Here is a 12,414-nt window from a genome sequence, read left to right as displayed (position 1 = left end):
AAGGTAGGTCAAATTGTGGGAGGGGCCAGCCTGCTTGATTAACACACGGGGAGATTGTCTTTGACGCTTAATAAAACAGCATGTATATAAGCTTGTCATGATAGTTTAGTGCACTGACTTCATCTTATAAAGCCAGACATCTGTTTATTTATGCCTGACAGGAGCAAGCAGAGGGGTGAATTAGTTTGGACAAGCTTTGAGAAGTTCCTTTAAACCTTTAACCTTTGGAATTTCAAGCATGAAAAATTATTTTGAACCATGCAACGAATATGGGCATGAGGGTGTGATGTCACACTCTACAGATTCTGTTTTGAATAAATAATAAATTCTAAATGCTTAAATATACTACCTACTTCTGTAGGAGCGGGTGGTATGACCAAAATCTTATGAATAATTAATCACGGTAATGGTATATATCACAATATGGTTCTTTTTACCTGAAATTCAACCCCAAATGTTTTTGAATATTGCAAAATCAAGTAGTGATGCCTATCTATTGAATTAAATACTTTACAAAGAAAATGTACTTAATCTCATTTGACTGTTTCCTATTTTAATTTGGAACTTGATGGATGCAAACCAAAAGAGAAGATGATTCATAAAAATGTATAATCAGTCTGGCATCAGTGCAAAAGCAGCTTCACATTATGTAACATTTCACTTAAAGCAACCGACCCAAGATATTAAGATGACTGGTTGAGTTACATTTGAGGCTGCTGTAAAACAGATATACACACACCTGTGACCACACATCTGTGGACTTTGTTAGAGAAGTATATGAAATACCATACCACAAACAATAGTACATTCTATTATCTAGAGTTAGTATGCTATTCCGAACATACTCAAAGTGTATTGTGACCACCTTTTATGCTGTTATTAACTTGCATGTCTTGTAGGCTTTCATGTCCTTTAGGCTGCAAAGTGGATGGCCTCAAGTTGAGTGTGGTAATGGCACAGTAAAATAAACCACTCAGACAGTATTTCTCTTTATCTCTCTCTTGTTTTCTGTCCAGCACCCAACCCGTGTGCTGCTAATGGTGGTTTGGGTCCATGTTCTCACCTGTGTTTGATCAACTATAATCAGACATTCTCCTGCGCTTGTCCTCACCTCTTGAGACTGGGCTCGGACAACCACACCTGCTACGGTACGAACCATAGCTCCAACCAACAGAATAGCAGACCTTATATGCCCCCTCCTTTCAGTGGTTATTTGATCGATTATAATAGGATCATATTTGACAACTCTAGACTGTGTTGTATGCAAGGAACAAAATGCAAGTTCAGCTCTATGCACCACATCTGTGACATGCTGTCGATTACCACAGAAACAAAATATATAGTCTTACTTCAGTTTATAAAAACAAACAACAATCAAATGTACAGTAATGCACTTAGTATGGAAGATATTCCGGTGGGTTTAAAAGTAGAAATGTACAGCTTGTATTTTTGTTAAAGCACTTTTCTGTCATACAAAATGCATTATTTGAGCTCTAATGTTGTCTAAACCATCCTTTTGAGGAGAACCTACTTTTCTAGATTAATAAACTTGTGGATATGTGTTGCCGACATAATTTCTGTGGTGGAGTTTGCTCCAAACAGTGCTTTACTGATAGCTATATTCACATCCCTTTCAGGTAAAGGATTTACTAGCTTTTTATTATTGGCACATGGAGGGATCATCACTGACACGCAAGCAACAACATTTTATTTATATTGACACAGTCGGCAACACGTCATACACTAGGGACATGGTGTAATATGGGGGAAAGTGAAGCCCTGTTACCATAGCTACTCATTCATTGCTATGGGGAAAACAGGGAGAAATATAAAATAGATATTGCTATTTTAACAAAGAGAAACCAGACAAAAAGCTGTTTTGTGGGGGGGGGGGGGGGAGGTTTGTTGTTGTTTTTTTGCACTTCAGACAAAGTCAAAAAAAAAAAAAAACAGACAGAATTTGTATAACCTTTCAACTGACAATAATAGAAGACTAAAGGAGGTCACGTGACGCCATGCAAGAAGCAGACGTGTGAGCGACCAGCTCTGCGCACTTTGCTAAATTTTTAATTATTCTTATGTTATAATCTGGTGAAACTCGATACACCCAGTTACACATTTGCTCTTTGAGGTAAAACATGGCAAAGAAGTCAAAATCATCGGGCTCTGGAGACATTAAAAGACACTTACGCATTCTGGATGAAAGCCCTGACAGACCTACAGACCGGGGACTCAATTTGGATGGTGCGGCGGGAGAGGTGATCCAGCGTCAGTTGTCCAACATGTCGGTGATGCTGACGAAGGTTCTTGCTGAGTTGGAGGATCTCGCTGTAATACGTCGATCGATTACGGCGATGGAAATAAAATTCTCTGAGTTAGTTACAAGAGTGTCAGATGCTGAGAAAGTATATATACAAATATTTTATATATTAAAATATATAAATAAAAGTGTTGATGATGATAATAGAAGTAACAAAGCAGTTCAATGTGTTAGATACCAATTGAAAATCAAAATAATAACGTGAAAATCATAAACGTAGATTTATCCTGAGACCACCGTCTGGCTCTGCATCTTCTTTTGCTTCTATGTTCCACCTGTGTCGTTTGGCAGGTGATTAGAAATTTAGTTCCAGGTTTTGTTTTTTTTTTAAAATAAAAAACAGTTTTCTGTCTTGTTTTTCAAACCTATCAGACATTTATCCTCGTTTTTCTCATAGGAATGAATGAGTAACTATGGAAACAAGGCTTTGCTTTCCCCTACAGGTGGCATGCCAATCTGCCACTTGATGTAATCCTTCCTCATGATCATGCAACGTGTTTTATGTTGTTATGAGCTGAATGGGAGTCTAATCACTTTTAAAGTGTGACGAGACTGAGGCTTAGTCAGCAGCCATTTATGCATCATGAGCCAGCAGCACAGATCAATCCAGGCAGCACTTCAGTTTCGGTTAATCGTTCGAGTAGAGTGGATGACCGCCTATGTTTTCATGTTTTTTTTTTGTAGCTTTTTGCTTTCAGATCAACACATGATGTAAATAAGAATACACCACTCTCAATCCTTGACATTTTCAACCCAGCATACACCCTTAAACCACAATAATGGTGGCTCACAAAACGACATTAAACGATTAAAAGTGTACAACCATTAACAAGGAAAATTAAAAATGGCACTCCATGTCAAAAAGGTTACAACCCCTCCTGCACTAATCTCATGCATGCCAACATGCATAAAGTTATGCAATGAAAGTCCAAAGAAATATCTTACCCTATAGACTTCTATTGTAGTGTATTACTGAAAACACAATGGTTTGTTTTTACAAACTGAGGGATGAGTCTAAATTATTTAAATTTTATTTTATTTTCATTTTTATTTTATTTGATAATTAACAGCATGTCACAGGCGTTTTCTAAGAAAAGATGAAGTGTGTAATCTCTGCATCTCTAGAATCACCAAATGAAATTGCAAAAATCTGACTGGTTTCAAATATGTTTTCTGAGCAATCTTCCATTGGTCGGCAAACAGTTATTTCCACCCTAAACTCATGTTATTGGTTGGTTGAGCCAATGTTGCTTTGTTGGGCTAGTGCTCAAACAAACAGAGCATTGTTTGATAGTATCATAGAAGCACAGTGTTTTCCACTTTTTGGGGAAATCAGCATACAAATGTCTTACTTGTAGCTGACTGTGCATATTAAACGGTGATAGGAGATAGGAGAAAGCATTTTAACACACTGTACAAAAAATATACACTTCACCTTTAAGGTGTATTGAACCCAGAACATTCCTGTAACATACTTGGAACAACTAGTCATATAAATCGTCCTGGTTACTTTCGTAACCTCCGTTCCCTGATGGAGGGAACGAGACGTTGTGTCGATGTAGTAACACAAGGGGTCACTCTTGGGAGCCCCAAACACCTCTGCTTTGAAAAAAGGCCAATGAGAATTGGCGAGTGGAATTTGCATGCCACTCCCCCAGACATACGGGTATAAAAGTTGCTGGTATGCAACCACTCATTCAGGTTTTGTGCTGAGGAGCCGAGACCAGGTCCCGGCCATTTCAGCGGGTAGTTCAGCGTTGTGGCAAGAAGGACACAACGTCTCGTTCCCTCCATCAGGGAACGGAGGTTACGAAAGTAACGGGCAGACTGCTGTGTGCCTCGTAGCCAGCGCACCAGGCTGTCACGTAACCTCCCACAACGCTCTTATGAGCATCGAATGGTCCATCAGGAACAAGTCGACTGCCCAACTATAGGGACAGGCTAGCCCAGCCGAGGCCTCTTTTCCCTCTCTTTTCTCCCCAAAAAGAGTGGAATTTGTTAACTGACTGGGAGCTATAAGTGTCTGCGTCGGGGGTGTCCCTCCCAAGGGAAAGACACTGCTGAGACCACACCCCGCCCAAAAAGGTGGGGGGGGGGGGGTATTTTGAGTGGAATATGTCACATGGTCCTACTGAGTCTTGTCGGAAGTGTGTCATGTGGAGAGGTCGCATGGTAGGTCCTACCCGAAGGGGGAGGAGTTTCTACAGAGCATGGCGACCAGGGGCAGAGGGGCCTTTTGCCGTCAGGGAAACAATTTTTGTGGAAGATATCACATGGGGTCGCCTTCGGGGAACCAGCACATGTGGAGCACCTACCTCAGTACAGGGGCTCATTAGCACACATACTGGTCAGCGAGTTTCTCCGCAAACTCAGCTGCCAGAGGGTTAAGGAGGAAAGTCATCCAGGGATCACAGTCTGTGAACACGACTGGGAGTCAAGAGCGCACGTCTTTACATCAAGAGGGGGGAAAGGCGCTATGTGCAAGCAGTACACCTGGCCAGTTGTCCCGGAACTTACCTGCTCGTGCCTGCCAATACACAGGACAAGACCGGCTCAACCCGGAGATTGTAGAACCTCGCAAAGGTGTTGGGTGTTGCCCAGCCCGCTGCTCTGCAGATGTCTGCCAAAGAGGCGCCACTGGCCAGGGCCCAGGAGGCCGCCACACTCCTGGTAGAGTGGGCTCATAACCCCGCAGGGGGTGGCACGTCCTGAGCCTGATATGCCATCGTGATGGCATCGATGACCCAGTGGGCGATCCTCTGTTTGGAGACAGCGCTTCCTTTCCACTGTCCACCAAAGCAAACAAAGAGCTGCTTGGAGCTCCTAAGGCTCTGCGTGCAATCCAAATAGATGCGTAAAGCTCGCACCGGACACAGCAATGCCAAGGCTGGGTCTGCCTCCTCCTGGGGCAGCGCTTGCAGGTTCACCACCTGATCCCTAAAAGGAGTCGTGGGAACCTTGGGCACATAGCCCGGTTGGGGTTTCAGGATCACATGAGAGTAACCCGGACCGAAGTCCAGGCACGATTCGCTGACAGAGAACACCTGCAGGTCCCCTACCCTCTGCATTGTGATGTGCCGAAATAGCGGCTACATACACCTTCAGGGTGGAGGGGGACAGCCGCCCCTCCAGTCTCTCCTGCAGGAAGGAAAGCACTGATCCGACTGTGCATCTCTGGGGGTCTTCGCATCGGGAAGAACACCACTTAGCGAACAGATGTCACTTCAAGGCATACAGGCCCTAGCCTGAGTGATCATGCCTACCACTGCGGGTGAGAAAGAAGGTTCTTCCTCAGGGGTATTCGCCTGCTGTCGTGAGGAGCGTGAGATCCGAGAACCACGTCTGAGTGGGCCAGTAGGGTGCTACTAGGATGATCTGCTCCTCATCCTCCCTGACCTTGCACAGGGTCTGTGCAGGTAGGCTCACTGGGGGAAACGCATATTTGCATAGTCCAGGGGGCCAGCTGTGTGCCAGCGCATCTATAATGAGGGGTGCCTCGGTCAGGGTGTACCAAAGCGGGCATTGGGAGGATTCCCGGGAAGCAAACAGGTCTACCTGTGCTTGACCGAATCGACTCCAAATCAGCAGGACCACCTGAGGGTGGAGTCTCCACTCTCCCCTGAGGGTAACCTGCCTTGATGGCAGGTGAGTTGTGACATGAAATGGGAGCGTAGACCGCCTTGGCAGTTGATATACGCTACCAATGCTGTGTTGTCCATCTGGACCAACACGTGCTTGCCCTGGATCTATGGCTGAAACCTCAGCAGGGCAAGCAGTACTGCCAACAACTCTAGGCAGTTGATGTGCCAACACAGCCGCGGGCCAGTCCAGGTGCCGGCGGCTGTGTGCCAGTTGCATACGGTGCCCCAGCCTGTCTTGGAGGCGTCTGTTGTAACCACGACACGCCTGGAGACCTGCTCTAGGGGAACCCCTGCCGTAGAAATGCAAGGTCGGACCAAGGGCTGAAGAGGCGGCGACAGATCGGCGTGATGGCCACGCGATGTGTCCCACTGCACCATGCCCATCTCGGGACTCGAGTCTGAAGCCAGTGCTGAAGCAGTCTCATATGCATCAACCCGAGCAGTGTGGCTGCTGCTGAGAATACCATATGCCCCAGGAGCCTCTGAAAAAGTTTCAGTGGAACCGCTGTTCTCCATCTGAACGCCTCAAGACAGTTTAGCACGCTCGTTCCTGAGGTGCGCTGTCATCGAGACTGAGTCCAACTCCAGACCAAGAAAAGAGATGCTCTGAACCAGGGAGAGCTTGCTCTTTTCCCAGTTGACCCAAAGCCCCAGTCGGCTGAGGTGCCAGAGCACGAGGTCCCTGTGTGCGCACAGCAACTCTCGAGAGTGAGCTAGGATTAGCCAGTCATCGAGATAGTTGAGGATGCGGATGCCCACTTCCCTTAACGGGGCAAGGGCAGCCTCTGCAACCTTTGTAAAGGTGCGAGGGGACAGGGACAGGCCAAAGGGGAGGACCTTGTACTGGTATGCTTGGCCTTCGAAGGCAAACCGCAGGAAGGGTCTGTGTCGAGGTAAGACCGAGATGTGAAAGTACGCGTCCTTCAGGTCTACCGCCGCGAACCAATCTTGATGCCGAACACTCGCTAGAATGCGTTTTTGCGTCAGCATCTTGAACGGAAGTCTGTGCTATGCCCGGATCAGTACTCGCAGGTCCAGGATTGGTTGCAACCCACCGCCTTTCTTCGGTACGAAAGGGCTGTAGAACCCTTTCTTCATCTCGGCTGGAGGGACAGGCTCTATCGCGCCCTTGTGCCATACCTGCAAAGATGGGACGGTGGACGGTGGTCATGACGATAGCCGTGCGCACCAAACATGTGACCCAGGGAACAAGAAAACAGCTCTTTTGTTGAATTTCTGGGTACCGCAGCCTCTTGGACATGCGGCGAAATTAAATGAAAACTAAACAAAAGATTCTCCTCCTGGCCCTCCACCGGGGGATGGAGTGGTCTGCTCACCAGCTCCGGAGAAGCGGGTCTCCTTGCCACTTGGTCGCCCATCTCAGGGGCACTTCGAAGCCTTCCTCGGGTTCTTGGTGGCCGGCCGTGAGACGGGTGGCGTCTGCTTCTTGCGCTGGGCTCCACGCCGGGGCCGGGCCATGGGGGCGGGCTGCGGCGGAGCCGGTGTTGTAGTTGCAGGAGGACGCCCTTGGAGACAAGCAGACGGGGTGTGAGGTCTTGAGCCGTGCCGGGGCAGGATGTGTTGTATGGCCTCCGTCTGCTGCTTCACCGCCGAGAACTGCTGGGCAAAGTCCTCGATGGTGTCGCCGAATAGGCCAACCTGGGAGATGGGGGCATCAAGGAACCGTGCCTTGTCAGCCTCGTGCATCTCAACCAAGTTGAGCCAAAGGTGGCGCTCCTGGACCACCAAGGTGGACATCGCCTGCCCGAGAGATCGCGCCGTGACCTTCGTCGCCCAGAGAGCGAGGTCGGTCACCGAGCGCAGTTCCTGCATCAATCCTGGGTCAGAACTACCCTCGTGCAGTTCTTTTAGCGCCTTGGCTTGGTGTACTTGCAGGAGAGCCATGGCGTGCAGGGCGGAGGTGGCTTGTCCAATGGTACCGTAGGCTCTAGCTGTCAGGGACGACGTAAACCTACAGGCCCTGGACGGGAGTTTCGGGCGCCCACGCCAGGTGGCGGCGCTCTGCGGACACAAGTGCACCGCGAGTGCCTTATCCACCTGGGGGATCAATGAATACCACCTGGCCGCTCCGACATCAAGGGTAGCGAGTGTGGAGGAGCTGAAAGACCAGGACCGGGCAGTAAAAGGTGCCTCCCACGACCTTGTCAGCTCCTCATGCACTTAAGGGAAGAAAGGAACGGAGGCGGGGCGTGGCCGTGGGCGACTTCCCGAGCCCAGGAACCAATCGTTGAGCCGCGAGTGTTCAGGGGAGAGCGGAGGGTTCCACTCTAGCCCAACGCTCGTGGCCACCAGGGAAAGCATGTCCGTCATTTCCGCATCGGCCTGAGACTGGGCGACCATTCCCGAAGGAGGAAGCCCAGTCGAAGCCTCTGCGTCCGACTGGACGAGCCCGCTCTCCGATGCTGTGCTCGATAACTCGTCTTCTTCCCGGGCTCCAAACGAGATGTCGAACTCGCCCTGAGGCGAGCCGGTGATCTCGTCCGTGTGCCTGACCGGAGCAAGCGAGCGTGCTGGGGAATGGGAGGTCCGTGGGGGGATACCCGGTGGAGGTGGTCCCATTGATGTCCCCAAATCGCCCCCAGTGTTAAACAGCATGGCCTCATACCTGTAGGTAGAAGGACCGAGGCGGGGAGCCGCTGGGGTGGCTTGCTTTCTTACGAACCGCAACGTTGCCATGGTCATGTTCTTGCAGTGAGGACAAGACCCATCCATGAACGATGTCTCTGTGTGGGCAGCACCTAGACACGTAAGACAGCGATCGTGGCCGTCAGAAGTGGTGAGATATCGACTGCAACCAGGAATAACACACAGACGGAAAGGCATCTTTAAAAAGACGTTCCGTGTGTGCCGCTCTTTTAGAAAGAAAATATACTCTTTTTAGAATATACTCTTTTAGTTGTTTCTGCCGAAGCGCCCAGGGGCATTCTCTGCACTCCATGGGTGCAGAGGGGGAGAAGCCGCTGAAATGCACCGTAGAATCCAGCAGATGAGGTGAATGAACTTGAATAGAACCGCTCGACTCCAAAGAGAAAATCTGAATGAGTGGTTGCATACCAGCTCCTTTTATACCCGTATGTCTGGGGGAGTGACATGCAAATTCCACTCACCAATTCTCATTGGCCTTTTTTCAAAGCAGAGGTGTTTGGGGCCCCTAGTGTCACTACATCGACACAACGTCGAGTGAGTGACAGATAGGGAACTATAAACATATCTCTAATGTAACTAATGGAGATTTGCTTCCAAAAAGCCCTGAACTTTTTTATTAAATATTCTCAAAGCCCTCCAGGGGAGGCTGTTTATCTCTGCTGTCCCGCATAAACTCCAGCCAAAGTACTTTAAAAGATTCCAGTGGTACAAATGAATCAGCCATTCTTATGTAATAGAATAGAAATCAAAATTCAAAACTCTCATTCAAATTGACATTAAAACTAAACGGATCTTCAAACATTGCTGGCATTCAAATTTATTGCCTTGTAGGATTTTTTTTTCTTTTCTATACAGACTTCCCACATGACTTTATTTTCCATGTTTGATTTCCTCATCTTTTGGGGTGACATCACTGTTTTTGGCAGCAGTCATGACGGGTCTCTCTCCCTTCCAGAGTCACGTCAGTTCCTGCTGTATGCCCGTCAGATTGAGATTAGAGGAGTAGACATCTATAATCCATACTACAACTACATAATCTCCTTCACCGTCCCTGACATTGATAACGTCACCGTTGTGGATTATGATGCTCTGGAACAGCGCATCTATTGGTCAGATGTTCGAACCCAGACCATCAAGAGAGCCTTCATCAACGGCACAGGCATAGAGACCGTGGTGTCGGCAGGTAACACATTGACTCAGGTTGTTTTAAAGGATTGGTTCACCCCTAAAGAAAATTCTGTCATCGTTTACCCTCATTTCACTTCAAACCCACATTAAAGCTTCCCTTCCGCTGCAACTCTAATATCACGTAAGTGCCACGTTTGGTTACGAGACATGTAACCAGTTCCGTGTGGCATCAATGACGTTTCTCATGAATGTTTCTCACACAGAGCTATTGTATGTCCTCAGAAGACTTGGAATGTAGCGCTTGAGTTATATAGACCAGCAGACTACTATCGGAATTTTTGTAAATACAAGTTTGCAACTCGGAAGTTGCACGTGAATGCCCTCTTAAGTCGTAATTTTACACTAGGAAACTCTGAGGTAATTTTGATACCCGTTTTTCCGAGTTGGGAAAACATGAGGAGAGTACAGTTTCAATAGTGAATGATGGTTTTATTCATTTTTTTTAATGCAGCTACTATATTATGGCTTGCCATTTCAGTCATATACATTTACATATATCAGTAACTATTTGATAGTAATAATAATAATAATAATATTAATAATAATACATTTTATTTATCAGCGCCTTTCACAGCATTCAAGGACACCTTACAGCATAAAAAGCTTAAAATACAAAGAACAACAAAACAATAAAATAATTAGTCCAAGTGTGTGAGTGATATATTAGTGATAATTATTAATATGAGGACCAAAGGAGAGTAAACCATAAAATATGACACAAAGGCTTTTTATTTTTGAGGAAGTATTAACTGGAGAGTCATCAATGGTGAGGGTAAAGGGTGAAGTTTTAGATAGAGTTGGGTTGGTCCCAATAAGAAGAATTTCACTTTTAGTACTATTGAGCATTAAAAAGTTATTAGTCATCCAGGTTTTGATGTCTTTTAAACAATTGGTAAGTTCAGGAGGTGGAAGGGAGGTATTGGGTTTTGTAGAAATATATAATTGGGTATCATCAGCGTAAAAATGAAAATGTATTCCATGATGATGGTAAATATTACCAAATGGGAGAATATAAATAATGAATAGGACTGGCCCCAAAACTAACCTCTGTGGTACACCTTGAGTAACTGGGGCAGGTTCTGATCATACATTCTTAACCTGAACAAATTGTTTTCTATTGGTTAGATAAGATGAAATCCATTGAAGAGCAGTATTTGTTACCCCAATGCTGGCCAAATGTTCCAATAATAATGAATGGCAGATGGTATCAAAAGCAGCACTGAGGTCGAGGAGAACATGTATGGGCAAAAGGCTGGAGTCAGCTGCAAGGATAAGGTCATTCGTAATTTTAGCAAGAGCTGTTTCAGTGCTGTGTTTAGAGTGAAAACTAGATTGAAAAGGCTCATAAAGATTATTACTCGTAAATGTGCTTCAAGTTGAGTAGCTACTGTTCGTTCAAGAATTTTTGAAATAAAAGGAAGATTGGAAATGGGCCATTTTAAGTTAGGAAGGAACCGTAGCACTAGATAATGAAGAAAGAGATGCTTATTGTACATTTTTACACAGAGTATCTGACCAAAATTCAATCACCGTCAGTCACTTGGATAGCATGTATTACGATGTCAAAATAAGAGCTCCCCAAGAAATATGCATTAATGAACCTGGTATTCTCCATGTTTCCAGTATCAATGCACTGGAATGCGAAGTGCTCATAATTATGACTTAAGATGTAAGAAGTAGGATAATTCTGATAGCAGATGAAGGCAGCATAAATTATGATAGATTTTTCATTGTTGGGTTAACTATTTAGATAAAATTGTTTGTCCACATATTGATGGAAAAAAATAAATGCTTTTTTGATTTGCATTTCCCTGCTATAATGTATCATTTACATATTAAATAGTGCATGGCCCCAAAAAGTAATACAAGGTAATTGCAAGTGTGCTTTATTTTAAAGTAAGATACCAAAACACACTTTTCAAGCCAAACAAGTAAAAAATAAAAAAAACGTTTGTTGGATTTCAAATGATAAAACTGAAAAAATGAAAAACGAATAGTATTGTGACATCAGTGTCAGACGTCAGTGAAACATGTCTGTTAATAAAAAGAACTACACCTGTAGTTACTATGCTAGGACTCCTGTGTGAACTTGAGAGGAACTGACTTCATGCATCCAAAATCATATCATATTGCACTAATTCTTGAGATAAAAGGACAAAACATGTCCTACATAAAAAGTCCTCTTCATAAGAAATTCATAATATTAAAAAGTTAATTCTAAAGGAAATGTGTATACTCAGGGCATGTATTATTATATTTTTTAATAATTTAATTTAATTTTTTTTAAATGCATGCTCTATACATGGAAGCACATGTAACTTAACCTGGCCTCAGCAAGAGGTCACAATGTTAAACTGCCAAACAAAGTGTTTAAAAATGCAACAAATTAATAAATATAAAAATCAAATAAAAGGTAGGGATCTGTACAATATCTAACAATACATAAAGTAAACTTTATTTTTTAAATATATTTTCCATAAAAAACTGTCTATCAAAGTTGTGTTCTCACTTTGTGTCAACTCTGTCAGATTTTTTTATAATCATGAATAAATCAGACAATGTCATAGTCAGCTATAACTCTGAGTACCTCTTTCCCAC

The 12,414-nt window shown here is 45.0% G+C and overlaps 1 protein-coding gene across 1 annotated transcript in view; it reads left to right on the top strand.

Moving 5' to 3' along the window:
* Positions 1-12,414, top strand: part of lrp1aa (low density lipoprotein receptor-related protein 1Aa) — a 396,987-nt gene that overhangs the window by 213,380 nt on the left and 171,193 nt on the right. Inside the window, exons 28-29 of the mRNA XM_051676564.1 lie at positions 1,017-1,148; positions 9,584-9,811. Of these exons, the coding sequence (XP_051532524.1) occupies positions 1,017-1,148; positions 9,584-9,811 (360 nt within the window). The remainder of the gene's footprint in view (positions 1-1,016; positions 1,149-9,583; positions 9,812-12,414) is intronic.

The sequence above is a fragment of the Myxocyprinus asiaticus genome, chromosome 37 (assembly GCF_019703515.2).
Source record: "Myxocyprinus asiaticus isolate MX2 ecotype Aquarium Trade chromosome 37, UBuf_Myxa_2, whole genome shotgun sequence".
Classification (NCBI taxonomy): Eukaryota; Metazoa; Chordata; class Actinopteri; order Cypriniformes; family Catostomidae; genus Myxocyprinus; species Myxocyprinus asiaticus.
This window is presented reverse-complemented; position numbering and strand designations above follow the sequence as displayed.